This window comes from Caretta caretta, chromosome 4 (assembly GCF_965140235.1).
Source record: "Caretta caretta isolate rCarCar2 chromosome 4, rCarCar1.hap1, whole genome shotgun sequence".
Lineage (NCBI taxonomy): Eukaryota > Metazoa > Chordata > Testudines > Cheloniidae > Caretta > Caretta caretta.
In genome coordinates, this window is record NC_134209.1 from 29627178 (window position 1) to 29650237 (window position 23060).

The window sequence follows — 23060 nt, forward strand, 5'->3', positions numbered from 1 at the left end:
TTGCTTCTCTACAAAGAAAAAAGGACACTAAACTATCTAAACTGCTACATGCAACAAGGAGCCACAACAGTAGTTCCCTTAACCCACCCAACAATATTGTTAATCTTTCCAGCTATACTCTTAGCCTGGCAGAAGAGTCTGTCCTATCTCGAGGCCTCTCCTTATGTCCCTCCAGGCCCACGAACATGATACTGTTCTGTGGTGACCTAGAATCCTACTTTTGACATCTCCGACTCAAAGAATATTTCCAACACACCTCTGAACAACATACTAACCCACAGAATCCTTCCTACCAACACTAAGGAAAGAAGAATTCTGCGTGGACTCCTCCTGAAGGTCGAAACACCAGACTGGACTTCTACATAGATTGCTTCCGTCGACATGCACGGGCTGAAATTGTGGAAAAGCAGCATCATCACTTGCCCCATAACCTCAGCCATACTGAACACAAAGCCATCAACTGCCTCAGGTACAACTCTGACACCATAATCAAAAAGGCTGACAAAGGAGGTGCTGTCGTCATCATGAATAAGTTGGAATATGAACAAGAGGCCGCTAGGCAGCTCTCTAACTCCACATTGTACAGGCCGTTATCCTCTGATCCCACTGAGGATTACCAAAAGAAACTACACTATCTGCTCAAGAAACTCCCCGAAAAAGCACAGGAACAGATCTGTGCAGACACATGCCTAGAACCCCGACCAGGGGTATTCTATTTGCTACCCAAGATCCATAAATCTGGAAATCCTGGACACCCCATCATCTCAGGCAGTGGCACCCTAACAGCAGGATTGTCTGGCTATGTGGATTCTCTCCTCAGGCCCTAAGCTACCAGCACTCCCAGCTATTTTCGAGACACCATTGACTTCCTGAGGAAACTATATTCTATCTGTCATCTTCCAGAAAACACTATCCTGGCCACTATGGATGTAGAAGCCCTCTACACCAACATTTCACACAATGATGGACTACAAGCTATCAGTAACAGTATCCCTGATAATGTCACGGCAAACTTGGTGGCTGACCTTTGTGACTTTGTCCTCAACAACAACTATTTCACATTTGGGGATAATATATACCTTCAAGTCAGCGGCACTGCTACAGGTGCCCGCATGGCCCCACAGTATGCCAACACATTTTTATGGCTGACTTAGAACAACGCTTCCTTAGCTCTCGTCCCCCAACGCCCCTACTCTACTTGTGTTACATTGATGACATCTTCATCATCTGGACCTATGGAAAAGAAGCCCTTGAGGAATTCCACCATGATTTCAACAATTTCCATCCCACCATCAACCTCAGCCTAGACCAATCCACACAAGCGGTTCATTTCCTGGACACTACTGTGCTCATAAGCAATGGTCACATAAACACCACCTTATATCGGAAACCTACTGACCGCGATACTTACCTACATGCTTCCAGCTTCCATCCAGGACACACCACACGATCCATTGTCTATAAGATACAACCATATTTGCTCCAACCCCTTAGACAGAGACAAACACCTACAAGATCTTTATCAAGCATTCTTACAACTACAATACCCACCTGGGGAAGTGAGGAAACAGATTGACAGAGTGAGACGGGTACCTAGAAGTCACCTACTACAGGACAGGCCCAACAAAGAAAACAACAGAATGCCGCTAGCCATCACCTTCAGCCCCCAAGTAAAACCTCTCCAATGCATCATCAAAGATCTACAACCTATCCTGAAGGACGATCCCTCACTCTCACAAATCTTGGGATACAGGCCAGTCCTCGCTTACAGACAGCCCCCCAACCTGAAGCAAATACTCACCAGCAACCACACATCACACAACAAAAACACTAACCCAGGAACCTATCCTTGCAACAAAGCCCGTTGCCAACTCTGTCCACATATTTATTCAAGCGACACCATCACAGGACCTAATCACATTAGCCACGCCATCAGGGGCTCATTCACCTGCACATCTACCAATGTGATATATGCCATCATGTGCAAGCAATGCCCCTCTGCCATGTACATTGGCCAAACCGGACAGTCTGTACGCAAAAGAATAAATGGACACAAATCTGACATCAGGAATCATATCATTCAAAACCGGTAGGAGAAAACTTCAACCTCTCTGGCCGCACAGTAAAAGATTGAAGGGTGGCAATTCTGCAACAGAAAAGCTTCAAAAACAGACTCCAACGAGACACTGCTGAGCTTGAATTAATATGCAAACTCGATACCATTAACGTGGATTTGAATAGAGACTGGGAGTGGCTGGGTTATTACACATATTGAATCTATTTCCCTATGTTAAGTATCCTCACACCTTCTTGTCAACTGTCTAAATGGGCCATCTTGATTATCACTACAAAAGTTTTTTCTCCTGCTGATAATAGCTCATCTTAACTAATTAGCCCCTTACAGTTTGTATGGCAACTTCCACCTTCTCTGTATGTATATATATATATATCTTCTTACTATATGTTCCATTCAATGCATTCGATGAAGTGAGCTGTAGCCCATGAAAGCTTATGCTCCAATAAATTTGTTAGTCTCTAAGGTGCCACAAGTACTCCTGTTCTTTCTGCAAATTTTTTAGTGATGACTAAAGCAAAATAGACGTCAACCCTCATCCACATTCATGGGGTAATGTTGTAGCTGCGAGCATATAAAAATTGCAATAACAAACTAATGGCACTCTAATTATGCTGATTTAGGACCTAGGCACATATATGCAATCCAGGGAGAAAAAAAAAGTATTTTTCTGTATCAAAAAAAATATGTGGGGTACAAATGTACTCCAAATGTGTTGCACTGTTCTACCTGCACATTTGCTTCTAGTGCAAGTATCTTGTATTATAATAGAAAATGCTCATTGATAATACATTGTAGTGACAGTGGTTGCCACATACAGCCACCCTAAGGTAGAAGGTACTCCAGGGAGGTTGGTCCCTTCAAATCTGGGCATGTTAAGTATCCTCAACTCAGAATGGACTGATGCAGGCCCTCTTTGCCTCACACTCTTGAGGGTGTCTAAATATTGTGGTCCAAAAACTGCAGGCTCAGGAGACTCTTGAGGGAATTTTCTGTGTTGCAAAATTCAAGATGGCAAACAGGCATGATACTCTGCTTCTGACCTTATAAAGTGATTTACAACTCTGAAAGTGAGTTGTCATGTGATTACAACATATTAGATGATAATAACGTTATGCCAGATCATGTTGAGAGTTGCTCTGAAAAGGAAAACCATGTCTCCATCAATCGTTCATCAAGTTTATCTTCAGACAATGAACAGCTTGTGTTCAGCCCTGTTATAAAATTGGGGAAAATGTAGTTGGGAGTAATTTGTTCACCAGTATTCAGCTTGCTGAAGATATAGTCAACAAAAATGTGACCTATGTTGGAACAATGTCACAAAACAAGCCAGTGAGATGCATCCACATCGCAGTCGAGGAAAAAAAATGTCAGTGTTCAGGTTTGCTGGGCTACTCTAAACTGGTTCCCTATGTTGCAAGAAGGGCAAGTCAGTAATAATTCTATTGACAATGCATCATGATAAGATTGCAGAAAGAGACAAAAAGAAACGCTACATAATTCTCCACTCAAATGATGCCAAAAGTGGTGTTGATAACATAGACCATCTTGCAAGAATGTAGTCTTGCAGGCACAAGACAAATAGGTAGACATTTATTCTTTTCTTCAACATGCTTGATATTACTGACACTGCAAGTTTCATCATTTGGGTCAGCAACAATCCTGCTTGGCACCACATTTGACCATGACAAAGAAAGTGCTTGTTCCTTGTCAGTCTAGAACAACTTACAGATGCACATGTAGAAATGAATGTGTATACCCATCATCTCACCATGCCCATCAAAGCTGCTACAATTGAAAACCAGCCACTGGGAGAGGGCCTAGCAAACTCAGCAGTGGAGGCTGCCACATGTGCCCAAGGTCAGCTAACTGGAAAAGCCACAAGCAGTGTGAAGAATGCAGTTGTGATGCTGTATGATTGAAGAGGAGCATTTACATAACTGATATTACCACTGTTATACAACTGCAAAACATTTTGCAAAAAGTGTATCATGTAAGGTGTCAATGGAAAAGTTACAATCTATTGAGTATGATTATCCTGATTACATCCATGTATTACATTTTGTATGTAAAGTTATGAATATTGACTATGTATTTGTATTGCCAACATGTGTTTTGTTCCTGAGTGACACCCCCAAGATAGATTTACATTAGGACTAGGCTGCTATGTACTGATGGCCCATTAAGGACACTGCACTTTCACAAATGGCCATTGAAGAAACTCATCCCATCCAGACAGCTCTTCCTCTGGATGCCTCAGACAGTGAGGACCAATGGCCATCCCTTGTAATTCAGCAAACCATGTAAGGACATGTGATATGCTCTTGTGACCCTGGACTCCATCTTGGGCCATTAACTTTCCATAGGGGCTGTGGGCTTTGTTTGGGATAGTACATTTCCATGCACATGGCAAGGGATATGAAAAGACCCCTGAGAGGCCTCCATTTTGCTTCTTTCCTGCTCCAGTACCCTGGACTGTGGATTTACAACTAAAACGAGTATTTTGAACTATGGATTGAGGACCTTCCAATCTTTTGGAAGTTACCAGAGAGACTTTTGCAAGCCAGTGGGCTATTCCATCACTGCTATGAACCGGACATAAGGACTTTGCAGTCATTTGTAGGTATATGATCTATTAACTATGTATAACTCTCTTCTTTTCTTTTTATTCATAAATCTTTAGTTAGTTTACTAAGGATTGGCTGACAGCGTGATATTTCTGTAAAATCTGAGATGCATATTGACCCAAGGATAATTGTCTAATCCCTTGTGATTAGCAAGAATCTCACATATGGTGAATTAGGTTTTCCAATAACCCCTTACCATATTAGACCTGTTAGTCTGGATGGGAGCCAATGGCAGGAATGCCTAAAGGGGGACTGTGTTTGGCTTCTGGTTAACCAATGTGGTACTGCAGAAGATCTTTTGTTACTGGATTGGTGAATCTGATTATAGCTTTGGGGACTGTCTGCCCTATTTCTTGCAGTCTGCCCTGACTGTGGCATTCTCAGCGTGGCCCATCCCAGGCACCCAGTCACAGCACTGAATTTGTACATGCTGACCACTCTACACTGATGCTCACACTGAATGAGACCCCAGCTAGTTCTTTCAATTTGCTACTTAACATTTTTTCACTAAAACATTAAAGAGTTGTTCTTAGTTTCTGAATGCATCTGAGGGACAAAAGTCTCCCACAACACAGTTAATGTGACCTTTTTCTCAACACTGGATGAAGGTTAAACACTTTCAGCCTTCCTGGCATTGTTTGTTGTTAGCTCTTCTACTCCACTAATTAAGTAATGGACCTATGCTTTCCTTCATCTGTCTCTTGCTCCTAATGTACATATAAAAACTATTTTTCCCTTGTATGTCCTCCTAGGTGCAGTTCAGTTTTTCCTTAGTCTTTCTGATTTTCTCCCTGTATGCTTGTGCTATTCTTCTGTACTCATCCTTAGCAATGTGTCCATGTTTCCACTGTTTGTAAGATTCCTTTTACATTTCAGGTCTTTAAAGAGATCCTGATGCAGCCATACTGGTCTCTTAGTATTCTTCCCATCTTTCCCTTGCATCAGGATAGTTGGAAGTTGTGCCTTTAACATTGTCCCTGAGAAACTGCCAGATCTCCTGAACCCCCTTTTCTCCTAGATTTTCTTCCCATGGGACTCTATCTACCAGTTCCCGGAGTTTGTTGAAGTCTGCTTTTTTGAAACCATTGTCCTTTTTCATCTACTCTCACTCCTTTTCCTTAGAATCATGGATCACTTTTCATGATCACTTTCACTCAGCATGGAGACTGAACTTGCTTTCCACCCTTAAAGGGTCAAGGCTCAGGCACGTTGGTGGACCGATGTGATGGAGCTTGAATTATTGTTTGCGTTGTATCTGCTTTGTGGATACAGTTTACAATTTCCAGTATGTCAGTCTGGCACAGTTCACAACCACTTACTGCATGATTTATTTTTTGGAAACCTTCTACAGTTATAACACAATCAATTTCATTTAGTGTTAAAAATACTGCCAGAGTTGTTGTTACTTTTGTTTTATTTTGCTTGTCCAATTCATTGCACATAAATACAGTTCTACATGTGTCTCCAAATCCTTTTTAATAAGAGTAAATGAACTGAACAGGAATAACTACAGCAGCATTGTCACTATTAGATCTATTTCCAAAACCTTGTATCCAGCAAGAAAAAACGTTAATTGACATGCATCACTGGTCTAACAAGAGGAATTCTGAATATTAAAGAAAAAGGTGACCACCACCCTTCCCCTGCTCAAATCTAAATCAGGTGTGATGGGTAAGAAGCACACACCATTTGAGATGTCATTTCATCTGAGACTGAAGGATCACAATGCAGGTGGTCAGATGCCTCTCTTGTATATTAATGCATTATAATTGCATACAGCATACTTCCAAGTGGGAGAGGAGAATTATATGTAAAGATTCCTGTACAGCTTTACACTGGGGTCTCAGTGACAGGGAGAAGATAGAGTTAAGAAGTAGAGAGTGTCAGAAAATGATTTTCCCCCATCCCCCAATGAAAAATGTAACAAAAATAATTGTGGGGGGGGGGAATCTTCGACGAGGGGATGTAAAAAACCTAAAACCACTTTTTTTAGGCAACTGTAAACATAAAAAAATAATTGAAAATGGGATTTTTGGGGCAGAAAATGTAGTTACATTGAGAAGTCATTTTGCTTCAGTACAAACGTTTTGATGGAAAGAGTGTCCCCAGCTCTGTCAGGGAGTTATGGATGAAAAGTAATAGTAACTTTCTGTGATGGTGACAAAAAAGTGAGTCTGGATGAATTATGAAATGTTGCTAACTGCCATAGATGGTTATAGTACAAGGGGAATTTGAGCAAATAAGATCTATATGTAGATGAGAAACAAAGAGAGACAAAATGCCTTGGGCAGAGGAGGATGGGTGGAAAGAAAATGTATGAAGCAGACTGTCAGATTGAAAAATGAAATTATATGGTCCAGATCCACCCTGAACCTGAATGCCTGGTGAAATGCAGAGAACAGGAAAAGATATTTGTGGGAAAAAAACAACCTTTTTGCTGCTTTGTATTAAATGCTGCCAAAGAACAAATATTACTTTTTTTTTCTTGAATTTCAGTTACTTGGACCCAGTGTAATCATTTGCTGGTTAAGTATTAAATGTAATACCTTTAATGCTCTTTCTAAGGATGCAACACTGTTCTCACCGATCAAGAAACACATATTATTCTTGTGATCACCCAGATTACTGGTGATCCATCAGACCATAAAAATGAATGAAGAGCTAGCGCTCAAGCACTAGTCACGCTACAGGAGAAGTGAACAGGAAAAAAAAAACATGCTCACCTAGATAAAGAAAATGTCTCCAAGATTTGTGGCTGGTGAACATGTATGAATGCTAAACTTCCCAAATCTAACTAACAGGACCAAGAACTGGAAAACTTAATCCGCTTTCATTCTGCACTTAATTTACTGAATTTAGTTTCAGTCCTGTAGAGTTTAAAGCATCACGACTGAATTTCAAGATCAATTTTAAAAGTACAAAATTGGCTACACTGCTGCTTAAATACAGCGGAACCTCAATCACACACATTTCATTAAACCATACACTTTATACTCCATGCACAAATTTGGTCACTCTTCCTCATCTCTTAGCAAAGATGTAAAAGCAGAGAGTTATACAGTGAGGTTAGAGAACAGTTCTGTAGTGAGGTGTTACCGGACAAAGGGTTTACCTATATAAAGGCGGGAAAGGAAATAAGAAAAATGTGTTTTCATTCATCCTTTTGGATATTTCTGTGCTTGTCTGTATGTGGACACTTTTAAGAGATTATTTCTCAGAGATTAAGAGTGTCCTATTTTGATTCAATTTAAATTGGTGTGAATTAAAACCAAGTTTTATTTCAATTCCACATTGTGTGTAAAAAGGCCTAAGACTGTTATTTGTATAAAATTACTCCAGTACATTCACTAGCCATTACAAGCACAGTCATAAATGATTAAAACCAAACTATGATCGTCAAACTAAGTGAAAAAGTAAACTCTGTGATGCATTATCAAGCACTTCTATTGTGTTTTTGCTCTGGTTAATTCTCCCAATTCAGTATCCTGCACTGGGCTTCTACTGTAATTCTACAGTGTCAATATAATATAGATGGCAAATATGGAAGTACAAGTATATACTGTACCTTGTTTTACCTGTAAGGAACACACACCTGACAAAAGGCAATCTTCACATCCAGGGTAGGTTCACTGCAGTAGTATAAGAAATGGCGGCTCATAAATACCTGCAATTAAAAAAAGTCAAAATCACCTGCCTGTTGCTGATTTGGAATTACAATTTCTATCCACCTGATTTCACAGTATGAAAACAACATGTGAGTTATTATTCAGTTATATGAATAAAAGAGATTGGGGTGGCTCAGTAGATTGGTAATAGGCTCCAGAGCTTTCAGACTACTAGGAAAGGTTACCTGTTTAAACACAATCTAGCTTGGTAGTAACTTGAAATCATTAGATCAGAATCTTCCCTACATGCAAGCCAGTGCAATTCACAAATTCCCCACACCAGCTGGAGCAAAATTGAGCCCTTAGAGCTCAGTGGCCAGAACTGCAGGGATAGCGGAGTTACCTTCATTTGGTCTATTGACCCATCATGAAAGAGTCTATGGTTCCTCCTTCAACTCCTACTACTCATCTCAGCCCTACTGTGGCATACTATAATTCCAATATAGAGCACCACAGAAAAATGCACAAGTGCCAGTAAGGCTGCTCAAATGAGTAGCTGTGCTGGAGCAAAGACAGAAATCTCCACTGGTTTTCTGCCAAGAAGCAGGATTGCATTAAGGAAAAAGGCAAAAATCTTAATTGCACCAAAATAAAAAAAATCTGCTAGCTTTACAAGAAAAGGAGACAAATATTGTAGAATTTCAATTTTGCCTTGTAAGTATAATAAGATTATGTAAAAGCTAATCCTGAGAAATACTATCCTACTTTGATGGAGATACCACCACAGTCCTGAAATTCTACACTGTGGACTTGAGATATTTATGTGACTGTAATAATGGTGCATTAACGATAGGCTGAAGTACTGTGAACTAATAATAAGTTTATTGGAGTTATTTTACCCTATTCTGCCTGCACAGGGCTGAAGAAACCATAAAAAGAAAAAAATGCCCACCAGTGTTTGCAACCTGAATTGTACCATATGCTCCCACATGTGCTTAATTTTTAATGAATGAATGAACAATCTGGTCATGAAAAGCAAGTGTGTGACTTTCTCTACATCACATTACAGTGTCTCAGATTGCTGCCTCGTTGCTCGATGAGTTATTGAGGAAGCTCCACATTTCACAGAGGGTTTGTTTATATATATATATTTATTAACATTAGTCATAATCTCACTGCTTTCTGGAAACTAGCAGATTATTAAATTCTCTCACTGAAGAGGTTTAGAGGACATATCCCCATTCAGTAGGACTACATGCTGATGCATTATCTTGATTTGAACTGGGCAGGAAACAATTTTCTCATCTTCCAAACATTTCTGAGGTTTCAAAATATTTCTCATTTCACATTGAGAGGAAACTGAAACGTTATAACATTTTTCATGAAAAGAGAGAGAATGAATCAATGTGGGAGACCTGGGTTGAAATCTCTGCTCCAAAGTAGGCACTTGAACCTGTGCCTCCCACATCCCAGTTGAATGCCCCACCACTGCAGCTATTGGCTAGTCTGGGGTCTCTCTTGCTCTCTCAATTCCATTCTAGACCTGAGAAACCCTTCCTGGTGAAGTTTGATGGTGACCCTAACTTGCATCCCAGAGCAAGAGACTCACTGGTATCTGGTGAGTTTCAGTGACCAGTTCAATGCACCCCAGTTTGCTAATATCATAAACTGTATCTGATATGCATCATGTAAGGTATCACTGGAAAACTACTACCACATATTCTTGCATGGTGTGTGTACAGTAATTACCAAGTGACCACACAAATATGAAGGAAATATGGAACTATAATGTGTTTACCAGACAAGTTGGGAGAGTGGGTAAACAGGTTTCTCCCACACAAAGGACAAGCTGACATCGCAAGTGGCCATTCATTTGCATCACAGAGGTCTGGAACAGATCAATTTGCATTTTAGTCAACACCAGAGGGGGAAGAAACCAGCATTGAAATTCCTTCACCACCAGACTCCATGTTGTTTTCCTCACAGCTTAATTTGGGGGGAGGTAACCTTCACTGCATCTTTTAAATGGATTCTGGACTATGAAAGAGAGGGGTAAAGAATCCCAAGTTGTCTTTCACCTAAAAAACACTTTGGTCTTGGTGAAAGATCCTGACCAGCTGCGTGGTCAGACATCTTGCTGGAAGATAGCGTGATACGATTTTTACCTTGAATCAAGTCTAATTTGCTAAGTTTTAGTCTCTAGAAAGTGTTTTTCACTTTTGTTTGTACCCATATAAACTCTATTCTTTGTGACGGAACTCATTTAAAATCCTAGCACCTTTTGCTATTAAACTTGTTTTACTTTTCATTTGAACCAAAACAGTGCTGTGTTTGAATGGAAGTGATTGTTAACTCCAGTTTATCACGATAACCTATTTTGTTTCTTTAGAAGAACAAACAAACTTTATTATTCCTCTGAAAGGAAAGGGCAGGAGGTTGTAGAGCACATGGTTTTGGGAAAATTCAGAACTGTGGGGCGTTGGGGTCATCTTGCCAGGTGTAACCACAAAGCTGGTGGAGACCAGAGTGTGGCTAGGGTGTAGCAAACAAGCTGCTGGAATCTTAGTTGCTGGTCCAGGGCCACTTATCACATAGACACTCAGTACATTCTTCTGCCCTGACTAGCTGCATCCAGACAAGGGATCTACAGCAGCAGAGCAATTTAAGGTGCCCAGGGTTACAGGACATTCAGTGACACCAACCCTCACTAGTCTGGATTGCACCCAGAACGTGACACTGATGGGTTCCCACAAAAAGTTTTAACTTCGACAAACTGACATTTTCCATCTCTCTCTCTCTCTCACACACACACACACTGTCCCTGCCAGTGCTATCATAATACTTCCCAAACATTGTCATTGCATAGCCACAATAGGAGTGTACATTCACAAGCATGACATAAGGAGGGCAATCTAAAAGGAATTTGGCATCAGTAAATATCTAACTACTTTTTTTTGGTAGAGATGGGTTGAAGCGGTAAAGTTCAGTTGAGATCCAAGCTTTTCCAAAGTTCAGGGATGTTTGGTACCAAGGTTTTGGCACTTCCCATTCAAGACTTAGGGGCTAACTGCAATGTTTGGATCTGCATCCAACACTGTTTCTGGAGGTGTCTACTTTCGGATGAGATCGAGGGGGGGGGGAAAGAAGGCCCTGACCACTGCTGCGCACTAAAGATCCCCTGGTGCTTTTCATAAGAAATGAGTCATTGGCACTGACCAAATTTAATGATACACATGCTACCATAGGAAGGCCACCCAGGAAGGAGTATAAAAGTGCTGCCTGTTGCTCAGAACAAGAAGAGACTTAGGGGTAGCAGCAGTTGATGGGGATGGTCTTCAGGAAACAAGAGAGATTTGAAAGAGCAGCGGCTGTTGTGGGGTCTTGCCAGGAAAGGGGCCAGGGAGCCCAGCAAGGAAGCCTGGGAGATAGCCCAGGAGGAGGCCTAAAGGCAATATGAAGGGAAAGGCCTGAGGCAATATGGTTATGGTGTAGGCTTGAGGCCTGGTGTTTGCACCTATCCTTGTTTAGAGGCCCCAGCCTGCAACTTCCAGAAAGGGCAGGAGGAAGGCCCCCGCCCCTTACCCTTCTGCAACAGTGGAAAAGACTAGTGTGGACCCTAGCGAAAGACCTATCGAACAGTTCAGCCTAGAGAGGGTGAAGGAAACATTTGTCCTGTATTGAGGGGTGAAGGACATGCATCCCTGATCATATCTGGACTTTTCTTTAACTTGGAAGGGGAACATTTCATTTGGCCAGAAGACCAAATAACCTAAGCCCAAAAAACTGTGTCATGGCTGGAACCTGATTCTGGGAAGAGGTAAACCATGCTATCACACTCAGTCCAGATTTGTTTATCAACTATGATGAGATTAAAACCTGAGGCTGTATGGCTGTAAACTGCAGAATTTGATCAGGACTGCAGGGTACCCTCTGATATATCATAACCTACTCCCAGCCCAACATACCATGACTTTCCCAATATTAAAGTAAGGTTTGTCACTGTAATTTTATGGGGAGATAAATCAAGCATTTCTGCATTTATCACATCGCCATAAGAAAATGTACCGTATGCGTGGGGGGTAGAGGTTGAATGTACTGCATATCTTTATATGGCTGTTTGGTTATGTACTCACTTTGAAGAGGAAAAGCTGAAAATAGTTTGTGCTGCCTCAACGTATCTGATTGAAACAAAGATTTCAGAAAATTCATGGCATGGAAGAAAGAAGGAGTTGGTTATTCCTCTTATCAAAATTATCTATACATTTTCTAGCAATGGTTTTAAAAAATAACATTCAGTTCCTACTGTCTGAGATAAGGCATCTTCTCATCAATTCATCTGTAACAGACAAACTGTTCTTGAAGAATGCTAATTTCAAAAGATTCATACTTTCGGGGGTGGAGGGGTTGTTTTGTTTTTTAATATTTCCTGTTTTGAAAATTGGTTTGAATTATTCCATGCATAGTTCAAAGAGAGGTAGACCTTTCTCCTTTGCTGGAACATGTATGATCTGAGCACTGAAGTATAATACACTGAATATCTAAAGTTTGGAGTGATGCTACTGGAATCTCACTCTAAGAACTACATTTTTCTTACCCTAAATCTCAATTATTCTCACATATTCTCTTGTAAAGAGAAGAAGAACAAAAAGTTACATGATTCTGGCAATAAACAGAACCAATTTTAACTCAGACTCTTGAGTATTCCATCACAAAATGATGCAGACCTGACCAAGGTGTCACAGAGTTAGGGACAGAAATTAGGATAGAATCCTGCTTTCCTGATTCTCAGTGGTATGCTCAATGTATTGGGCTATACAGGCACCATTTCCTCTATATGCAGTACTTCATTTTATCTCGGAGAACTAACTACTTATATTAATGATTAAACGGAGTAGTTATGAATTTCATAACAATTTGCAGTCATTAGGTTTCATTCCCATCTCAGACAGGTGGACACCCACCTCCAGATGTACTGAAAAGTTACCTGAGCTTGCACATAGTAGATCATGCACACTAGTAGATTGTGGTGCATGTCAACACATCCAAGATTAGAATCAAACACCAAGTTGCTGGTACTTCTAATTCACTTCTAAATGTTTTGGGGGGATTTATGGTCCAGATTGTCCCCTCCAGGGTAAAAGCTAACAAAGGGTAATATTTTCCCATGGGAATCTCATCATCTCATGAAGGGGCAATCAGAGGGTGTTGCTCTGCCAAGGAAAAGTCCCCCATCCCCCAAACCTGACAGATTCTCTGGGATCCGCAGGAGGCCAGGACCACATTCCCAGAGGACCTGAAACCCACAGTGACTCTGGCCCTCACCCAGTTCCCTTGTAACCTGATTCCATTGCAGCCACACTATCAAGGACTCCCCTTGTCTACAGCAGCTTCCAGAAGCCGTCTGCACTAATTCATTTTACACTATCTTCCACGAGCATAGAGGGGGGGATGATGTGTTTCCCTCATTCCTTCTCCCTCTATACACCTCGGAATGCATGGATCACCCAAAGTCTAGGAATTGGAACAGTTCTGTAGGGGCACCTGAAATCCTTCCACATGGAAGAAGGAAAGCCCATGCATGGAGGCCCCCTCTACGTTCAGATAAGGAGAGGCATAACCTGGGTCCGTATAGGCATATCTACCATTATCAGTAATGGAGAGCTGTGTTCAAATTTCCTGCACATTTAGGCCCCCAGTTCAGAACAGGACTTAAGTATGTGCCTAAATGTTTTGTTGAATTGGGTCCTGAGAGAACAGACTGCAAAATTGTTACAGAGGCTGATTTTCACAAGTGCTGACCCTCATAACACCAACTGCAGAGGTGCACAGAACCTCTCAGAACCAGGCTCTCAAAACTTTACCAGCTCAAGGACAAAAATATACTTGCCTGCCTTTAGTCAGAGTGCTTGGGGATGATGACAAAAATTAATGATATTTCATTCATCCTAGGTGAGCAAAAATTGCATAGTGGAGAGCAAGAAATTAACTCCTTCTTTGCTGGACACCCAGAGGGTTTTCAGACTATATGACACTCCTTGCAAGATGTTTCTTATAACCACACAGAACTTTTAAATATAAAATATTAAATAGAGAAGACTTTGTCCTTGAAAAATTAACTGAACTGATGTAAAAGTCAAGAATTAAATAAATACTCTAACTGTAAAAAGCTCTTTGTTTTGGCAAGTACTAAACTCATTGAAAGCATTTTAAAAAATCCCATCACACAATCATTAAAGTCCTTGGAAAAGCAAGTCTGAAGTATTTCTCAGGTGAACACACAACTCTTCAGTTTCAAATTTAAAAAATGCTCTTTGTTTTTTAATTGTGTAGACACTTATTCCCCATTATATATTCAGGTCCTTTTTACTTCGATAGGGCAATTTGGAGCTTTTAAAAAAAAGTCCTATTCTCAGTAATAAAGGAGTATTCTAACGTAAGAAGAAGAAATAATCTTTTACTGTTTTATAAAAACTCACTGATAACTATCAATTACACAGTCCTAATACCACGTATCTTTTGCTGTAATGGGTAAGCACACAGACTTCTATTCTCAGTCCTTTAATATATGCAAAAAACCCTCATACATAATCCAACACGAACTTTAAAAAAAATAAAATGAAAGGCCTGATTTAGCAGTCCTCGCAGAGGCAAAACTTCCACTGAAGCCAACAGAAATTCTGCCTAAGTAAGAATTGGAGGATAGGACATCATGGTCTAACGGATCAGGGACTGGACTGAAACCCAGGGGCCCTGGGTCTATTCCTGTGTCTGTTATTAATGCACAGTGTGACCCTGGGCAAGTCACTTCAACTATCTGTGACTCTTTTTCTCCTCCCATTCTTTGTCTATCATGTCTGTTTAGATCGTGAGTTCTTCCAGGCAAGGGACTGTCTCTTACTATGCTTGGTCAGTGTCTAGCACAACAGGGTGCTGATCCTGGTTGGGGCCTCTATGCCCTACAGTTATTATAAGGCCAAAACTTTTTTGATTATAGAATGCTATGTTACTGAATCTCATTTTTCCATTTTTGTGTATAGAAAAGCGAAGATGTGTAAAGGAATATATCAAAGATTTTATGGAGACGCCAGTTGTAGCTCCATAGACAAGGTTGAGTTGAGTTTTGCACACAATATACTATATACACACAGTTGACTTCTACAAAGCAGGATTGACCTGATAAACTTTCATCACCATTAAATCCGACTATATTAATTTAAATATTAAAAGGACCTTGACCAGCTTCTCGCCTGATTCTCTAGCATAGACTATCTAGCCTTCCCCTCCCTTCTCCCCATCAGAAGTTTCCTTCTCTTCCAAAGCCATTTGTGCATGAGAGAAGCCTGTCTTTCTCACCTATAACAAACATTCCAAAGTTTAACATCCACAATAAAACCACTGCTACCTCAATATAACATACTTTAAAGGATCTGATATTGTATTATTGTCAGTAAAAGCAAAGCGGGAGATAAGATATTTTAAAAGAAAAAAATTATAAAGCATAGACCAAGTCTTTGTGTACAAAAATTGTAAAATGAAGCTTTAGATGAATTAATTTCTCAATCAACCCAGTATTTGTTTGTTTTAATGATTGTGGAAAGTTGATCTTTCAGAAAAAAATTCATCTACAGCTTTCAGAATTTCATATGCATTCCAGGGGAGTAAGTTTATGACATGCTAGGAAAAAAATCAATAAAAACTGTTCTTTAGATAAACATCTGTGGTAAAACTGCCTCAAGGTATATAATGAACAACATTTTTAAAACACTCCAAAGCCAAAATACAATTTCCACACCTAATACAAATTTAGTTCAAAGAACTAAAGAACATATCCTTGGCATTTAATGATTGGTAGAAATGGCATATATTCCACAAAATATACAGATAAAAGCATTAGATAACTACCCTATACTAACGCAATATCAATGAAATATACATTTTGAATATTTCACCCATATTTAACACACACAAGTGGAAAAAAGAAACAGACATTGTCTGGCAGTTTATTAAAGTAATGACTGCAAGTATTTCTGAGTCAATGAGACAGAACTGAGCATATCCTGGAATCAAACAGATCCACTCCATCCCAAGATGCTAGTAATATAAACCCTTTTGCTGCTGGTCTCCTTGTACATCTACTGGACTGTTGCAATTCTAGCAATATATTAATGAAGAGCTGATATCATTGGAATGTTACCCTGTACTGGATACATTCCATTGCACAAGTGTGCTCTACTCAGATGCACCCAAAACCCATCTGTTGAAGAAGTTACAGCACATTGAATTTTGTGTTTTGTTCTTGTTTCCACTATTATCCATTCATGTATTGTTGGTCTCTATATTGTATTATAATTGTTACTTCTTGACTGTTCAGTACAAGTGATTTCTGTAACATTTTCTGGGGACAGAGCAGCTAACAGACAAATCATATGATATTACAATTAAACCTCAATTACCCTATGTCAAGGTTCCTTCCCCACTCTGAACTCTAGGGTACAGATGTGGGGACCTGCATGAAAGACCCCCTAAGATTATTCTTATCATCTTACATTAAAAGCTTCCCCAAGGTAAAAGCTTTGCCTTGTCCTTGAACAGTATGCTGCCACCACCAAGCGTTTTAAACAAAGAACAAGGAAAGAGATCACTTGGGGACGTCTTCCCCCAAAATATCCCCCCCAAGCCCTACACCCCCTTTCCTGGGGAAGGCTTGATAATAATCCTCACCAATTGGTACAGGTGAACACAGACCCAAACCCTTGGATCTTAAGAACAATGAAAAAGCAATCAGATTCTTAAAAGAAGAATTTTAATTAAAGAAAAGGTAAAAGAATCACCTCTGTAAAATCAGGATGGTAAATACCTTACTGGGTAATCAGATTCAAAACATAGAGAATCCCTCTAGGCAAAACCTTAAGTTACAAAAAGACACAAAAACAGGAATATACATTCCCTCCAGCACAGCTTATTTTACAAGCCATTAAACAAAAGAAAATCTAATGCATTTTCTAGCTAGATTACTTACTAACTTTACAGGAGTTGTAAGGCTGCATTCCTGATCTGTTCAAGACAAAAGCATCACACAGGCAGACCAAACCCTTTGTTCTCTTCCCCCCCCCCAGATTTGAAAGAATCTTGTCCCCTCATTGGCCATTTTGGGTCAGGTACCAGCGGGGTTACCTTAGCTTCTTAACCCTTTACAGGTGGAGGGATTTCATAGCACTGGAAACAGAAAGGTGGTTACCCTTCCCTTTATATTTATGGCACCCTAGTTAGCTGAAATTCTTGGTTATCCAAAAGTCAGATAGTCCGCTGAAGTACGCTGATTGCTCCAGCTGGTTTCCACAAGGCCAGTCGCATGAAGGGAAAGGAGAAGAAAGAAAAGCTGTTCATTCCAGCCAGCCAGCTGTCTCAAGGCAAGTATGCACAACCATCAGGGGAAAGCTTGGCTGTGAGGAAGACAAAACTTTTTCAGTGTCTGGTCAAAGACCATGGAATGAACTCCTTCAGGAACTAAAAACTATCTCAAACTTCACCACCTTCTGCTCTATTCTTTGACCTTGCCTCCTCTACCATAAATATAAAGCAACATGTAAACAAGACATTCCAATTCTCCACTGGAGAGAGGATGAGAGAATAAACATGTGACAGATACTAATCACTTAATGCACTATTGGAAGGTGCTTGGTGGTGAGTGCAATAAAATATAAGAATATATGAATGGCCATACTGGGTCAGACCAATGGTCCATCTAGCCCAGTATCTTGGCTTTCGACAGTGGCCGGTGCCAGATGCCTCAAAGGGAGCAGTACAGGGCATGAGTGATCCAAACCATCATCCAGTCCTAGCAGTCTATATAGAATATATATAGAAGAGAACAGAATGTCTAAAAAAGGGAGAAAGGATCTAGCCTAAGCAAAACCAACCAGTTTAAGAGGAAGGAACCCTAAGCCTAGAGACTCTCATTAAGGGAACACTTGTTTATCCAAGACACCCCTTCAAAGGGATTATTCACAGAGACTTTGGGATAATTAATAATTTGTACTTATGTAGCAGCTTTCATTCATGGATCTCAAAGTATTTTACAAGGGAGGATGAGCATAACATCTGCTGTTTTACAGATGGGAAAACTGGGGCACAGGGAGGACAGGGTCACACAGTCAGTCAATGGCTGAGTCAAGAACCCAGGCCTCCTGCCTCACAGTCTCGGGGCCTCTCCTTCTGCCCCTCCACCCCCACGAACATGACACAGTTCTGTAGTGACCTAGAATCCTATTTTCGACATCTCCGGCTCAAGGAATATTTCCAAAATACCTCTGAACAACATACTAATCCACAGAGGCCTCCCTACCAACATTACAAAAAGAAGGATTCTAGGTGGACTCCTCCTGAAGGTCAAAACAGCAGACTGGACTTCTACATAGAATGCTTCCGCCGACGTGCACGGGCTGAAATTGTGGAAAAGCAGCATCACTTGCCCCATAACCTCAGCCGTGCGGAACACAATGCCATCCACAGCCTCAGAAACAACTCTGACATCATAATCAAAAAGGCTGACAAAGGAGGTGCTGTTGTCATCATGAATAAGTTGGAATATGAACAAGAGGCTGCTCGGCAGCTCTCCAACACCACTTTCTACAAGCCATTACCCTATGATCCCACTGAGAGTTACCAAAAGCAACTACAGCATTTGCTCAAGAAACTTCCTGAAAAAGCACAAGATCAAATCCGCACAGACACACCCCTGGAACCCCGACCTGGGATATTCTATCTACTACCTAAGATCCATAAACCTGGAAATCCTGGGCGCCCCATCATCTCAGGCATTGGCACCCTGACAGCAGGATTGTCTGGCTATGTAGACTCCCTCCTCAGGCCCTACGCTACCAGCACTCCCAGCTACCTTCGAGACACCACTGACTTCCTGAGGAAACTACAATCCATTGGTGATCTTTCTGATAACACCATCCTGGCCACTATGGATGTAGAAGCCCTCTACACCAACATTGCACACAAAGATGGACTACAAGCCCTCAAGAACACTATCCCCGATAATGTCACGGCTAACCTGGTGGCTGAACTTTGTGACTTTGTCCTTACCCATAACTATTTTACATTTGGGGACAATGTATACCTTCAGATCAGCGGCACTGTTATGGGTACCCACATGGCCCCACAGTATGCCAACATTTTTATGGCTGATTTAGAACAACGCTTTCTCAGCTCTCGTCCCCTAACGCCCCTACTCTACTTGCGCTATATTGATAACATCTTCATCATCTGGACCCATGGAAAAGAAGCCCTTGAGGAATTCCACCATGATTTCAACAATTTCCATCCCACCATCAACCTCAGCCTGGTCCAGTCCACACAAGAGATCCACTTCTTGGACATTACAGTGCTAATAAACAATGGTCACATAAACACCACCCTATACCGGAAACCTACTGACCACTATTCCTACCTACATGCCTCCAGCTTTCACCCTGACCACACCACACAATCCATCGTCTACAGCCAAGCTCTGCGATACAACCGCATTTGCTCCAACCCCTCAGACAGAGACAAACACCTACAAGATCTCTATCAAGCATTCTTACAACTACAATACCCACCTGCGGAAGTGAAGAAACAGATTGATAGAGCCAGAAGAGTTCCCAGAAGTCACCTACTACTGGACAGGCCTAACAAAGAAAATAACAGAACGCCACTAGCCGTCACCTTCAGCCCCCAACTAAAACCCCTCCAACGCATTATTAAGGATCTACAACCTATTCTGAAGGATGACCCAACACTCTCACAAATCTTGGGAGACAGGCCAGTCCTTGCCTATAGACAGTCCCCCAACCTGAAGCAAATACTCACCAACAACCACATACCACACAACAGAACCACTAACCCAGGAACCTATCCTTGCAACAAAGCCCGTTGCCAACTGTGCCCACATATCTATTCAGGGGACACCATCACAGGGCCTAATAACATCAGCCACACTATCAGAGGCTCGTTCACCTGCACATCCACCAATGTGATATATGCCATCATGTGCCAGCAATGCCCCTCTGCCATGTACAGTGGTCAAACTGGACAGTCTCTACGTAAAAGAATAAATGGACACAAATCAGATGTCAAGAATTATAACATTCATAAACCAGTCGGAGAACACTTCAATCTCTTTGGTCACGCAATTACAGACATGAAGGTCGCTATCTTAAAACAAAAAAACTTCAAATCCAGACTCCAGCGAGAAACTGCTGAATTGGAATTCATTTGCAAATTGGATACTATTAATTTAGGCTTAAATAGAGACTGGGAGTGGCTAAGTCATTATGCAAGGTAGCCTATTTCCCCTTGTTTTTTCCTATGCCCCCCCCCCCCCCCCCGACGTTCTGGTTAAACTTGGATTTATGCTGGAAATGGCCCACCTTGATTATCATGCACATTGTAAGGAGAGTGGTCAGTTTGGATGAGCTATTTCCAGCAGGAGAGTGAGTTTGTGTGTGTATGGGGGTGGGGGGTGAGAAAACCTGGATTTGTGCTGGAAATGGCCCAACTTGATTATCATGCACATTGTAAGGAGAGTGATCACTTTAGATAAGCTATTACCAGCAGGAGAGTGGGGTGGGAGGAGGTATTGTTTCATGGTCTCTGTGTATATAATGTCTTCTGCAGTTTCCACAGTATGCATCCGATGAAGTGAGCTGTAGCTCACGAAAGCTTATGCTCAAGTAAATTGGTTAGTCTCTAAGGTGCCACAAGTACTCCTTTTCTTTTTGTGAATACAGACTAACACGGCTGTTACTCTGAAACCAGTCTTGTGCTGTAAGTCCTAGACCATATTCCCTCCCCAAGGACTGAAGCTTGACTATGGAACTCCCTATTAGGAAGACAACAATATTAAAATATTTAATTAACATATTAACACAAGTTATAGTAACAGGAATCTGCTAGCTTTGGGCATAATTCTAACACTTTGGTCGTCAAAGGAGATTTCAACTCCGACATTCAGTTCTGTTATGCTTGTCTCTCCCCCAAATCAATGAAAACTCCATATACATTATTCAGAGTAGCAGCCGCGTTAGTGTGTATTCGCAAAAAGAAAAGGAGTACTTGTGGCACCATAGAGACTAAGTACTCCTTTTCTTTTTGTATATTCATTATTGTGAGCACAATATCATAGCTGGGATCAGCCATTTTGATCTGAGAGTCAAACTTTATCTGTGAGAAGATTATAGTTGAGGACCGAGGCACCATATAAGAAGCTAGACTTAAACTCTGTTTCAAGGCACCTGAATTTTGTGGCACACTGGAAATTCTGAGCCAGCTTCATTTAAAAGAAAAAAAAAAGGTTACAGTGAATTAAAGATCTAAATAAATAAAATAATGACTATGGTAGTACTTATTTTTATATTAAATTCAATTTATTTTGTGGTGTTCCCACAGGTTCAGTTTTTGATATGCCAAAGACTTTGGGGCATGCCATGCGAGGTAGTTTGGGACTTAGAATAAACACTTTCGTTGTTAGATTAACAATGTTGATATTTAGCTCTGAAATTTAAAAAGACAGCTTAATTGGTCATTGAGATGAATGGAGCAGTTCATGCTACTCAGCACTATTGTTTCAGGCTGTCTAAAAACTCAGGATAACAACACTGCATTCGTTTATAATTGGTTTGTATTTTCAAGGTTTATAATTGCTAGCAACACAATTATTTTTAAAAAGTAAAACTTAGATTCCGGAGCACAATTCTGTGACTGGGAGTAGATTCCTTTGTAAATTCTGCAGCTATGGAATATACAGTCTTATTTATCACACAAACAGCCAAAATGTAGGTTTCTTTCATAATCTCGCGTTATCCCTAACTTCTAAATTTAAATTCTTTCCTGTAACTATAAAGTTAATAGGACTACTCACCTCAGCAACGCAAATGGGAGTTAAATATGAAGCACAACCTTAATCTTTCCTCAAGAAAATAAAGCATATTTTGATACTTTCAAGTATGTATTGATTAAATTTCCAACTATACTAAAGCAGATAGAAGAGATGCATTAACTTGAGGAAAAAAGGGCCCTGTACCGCTGGTGATTCATAATTAAATTAAATATGTAGCATTACCAGTAGAAAATTACCTGCTACTGCTGTCTATCTAAGTACTTATGTTGTTACTTTGCACCTAGGACAACCAGACTGGGACCTCATTGTGCTAGGCACTGTTCAAACATAGTAAACAACAAAGAGCTGATATTAGGGCTGATCAAGCATTTTCCACTAAAGCTTTTTTCCAGTGGAAAATTGTTTTTTGATAAACAGATATTTTCATGGAAGGGGTCTGCTTTCCTTTAAAAAAAAAAAACTTGGGTTTTCTTCTGATAACTAAAAAGTGAAGTTTTTTGGCTAAAAATCAAAATGTTTTTGTTTTCAGCATTTTTGTTTTCAGGTTGCTGGGGTTATTAAATGAAAATTTTCCATGGGGGTGGGGAGGAACATTGTCCAACTAGCTATAGCTTATACAGTCCTTATTATAAAGTATCTGAGCTACTGCCACCCCTTTCTCAGCCCAAAGTTTGATTAACGCACTTGAACAATGCCTTCTATTTTGACCTTACTGGGTGGGTGCACATATCTTTGGGTAGCATCACCTTTAATGACTCCAGGATATTGTACCAATCCCTTATGACTGTGTTTTCATTTCTCCAAATGGGGACCTGCTCTCCAGTGTTACATTAGACTTGATCCTGACTTTGATTAATTGATCCAGC

General features: G+C 40.6%; 1 protein-coding gene across 23 annotated transcripts in view; it reads right to left on the reverse strand.

The window, feature by feature from the left end:
- The window catches only part of MAPK10 (mitogen-activated protein kinase 10), a 299605-nt gene that overhangs the window by 125672 nt on the left and 150873 nt on the right, over positions 1-23060 (reverse strand). For 17 of the 23 annotated variants that reach the window (XR_012668027.1, XM_075127486.1, XM_075127483.1 and 14 more), the window contains one exon: positions 8294-8365. The exons of 1 other annotated variant lie outside the window; for it this stretch is intronic. Coding sequence is in view for 16 of the 22 variants with exons in the window: in XM_075127492.1 (XP_074983593.1) it covers positions 8294-8365 (72 nt within the window). In the remaining 6 variants the exon portion in view is untranslated. Of the gene's footprint in view, positions 1-8266; positions 8366-23060 lie in introns of those variants that run through there. 5 more of the 23 variants (XM_075127496.1, XM_075127491.1, XM_075127495.1 and 2 more) reach the window with 2 other exon arrangements.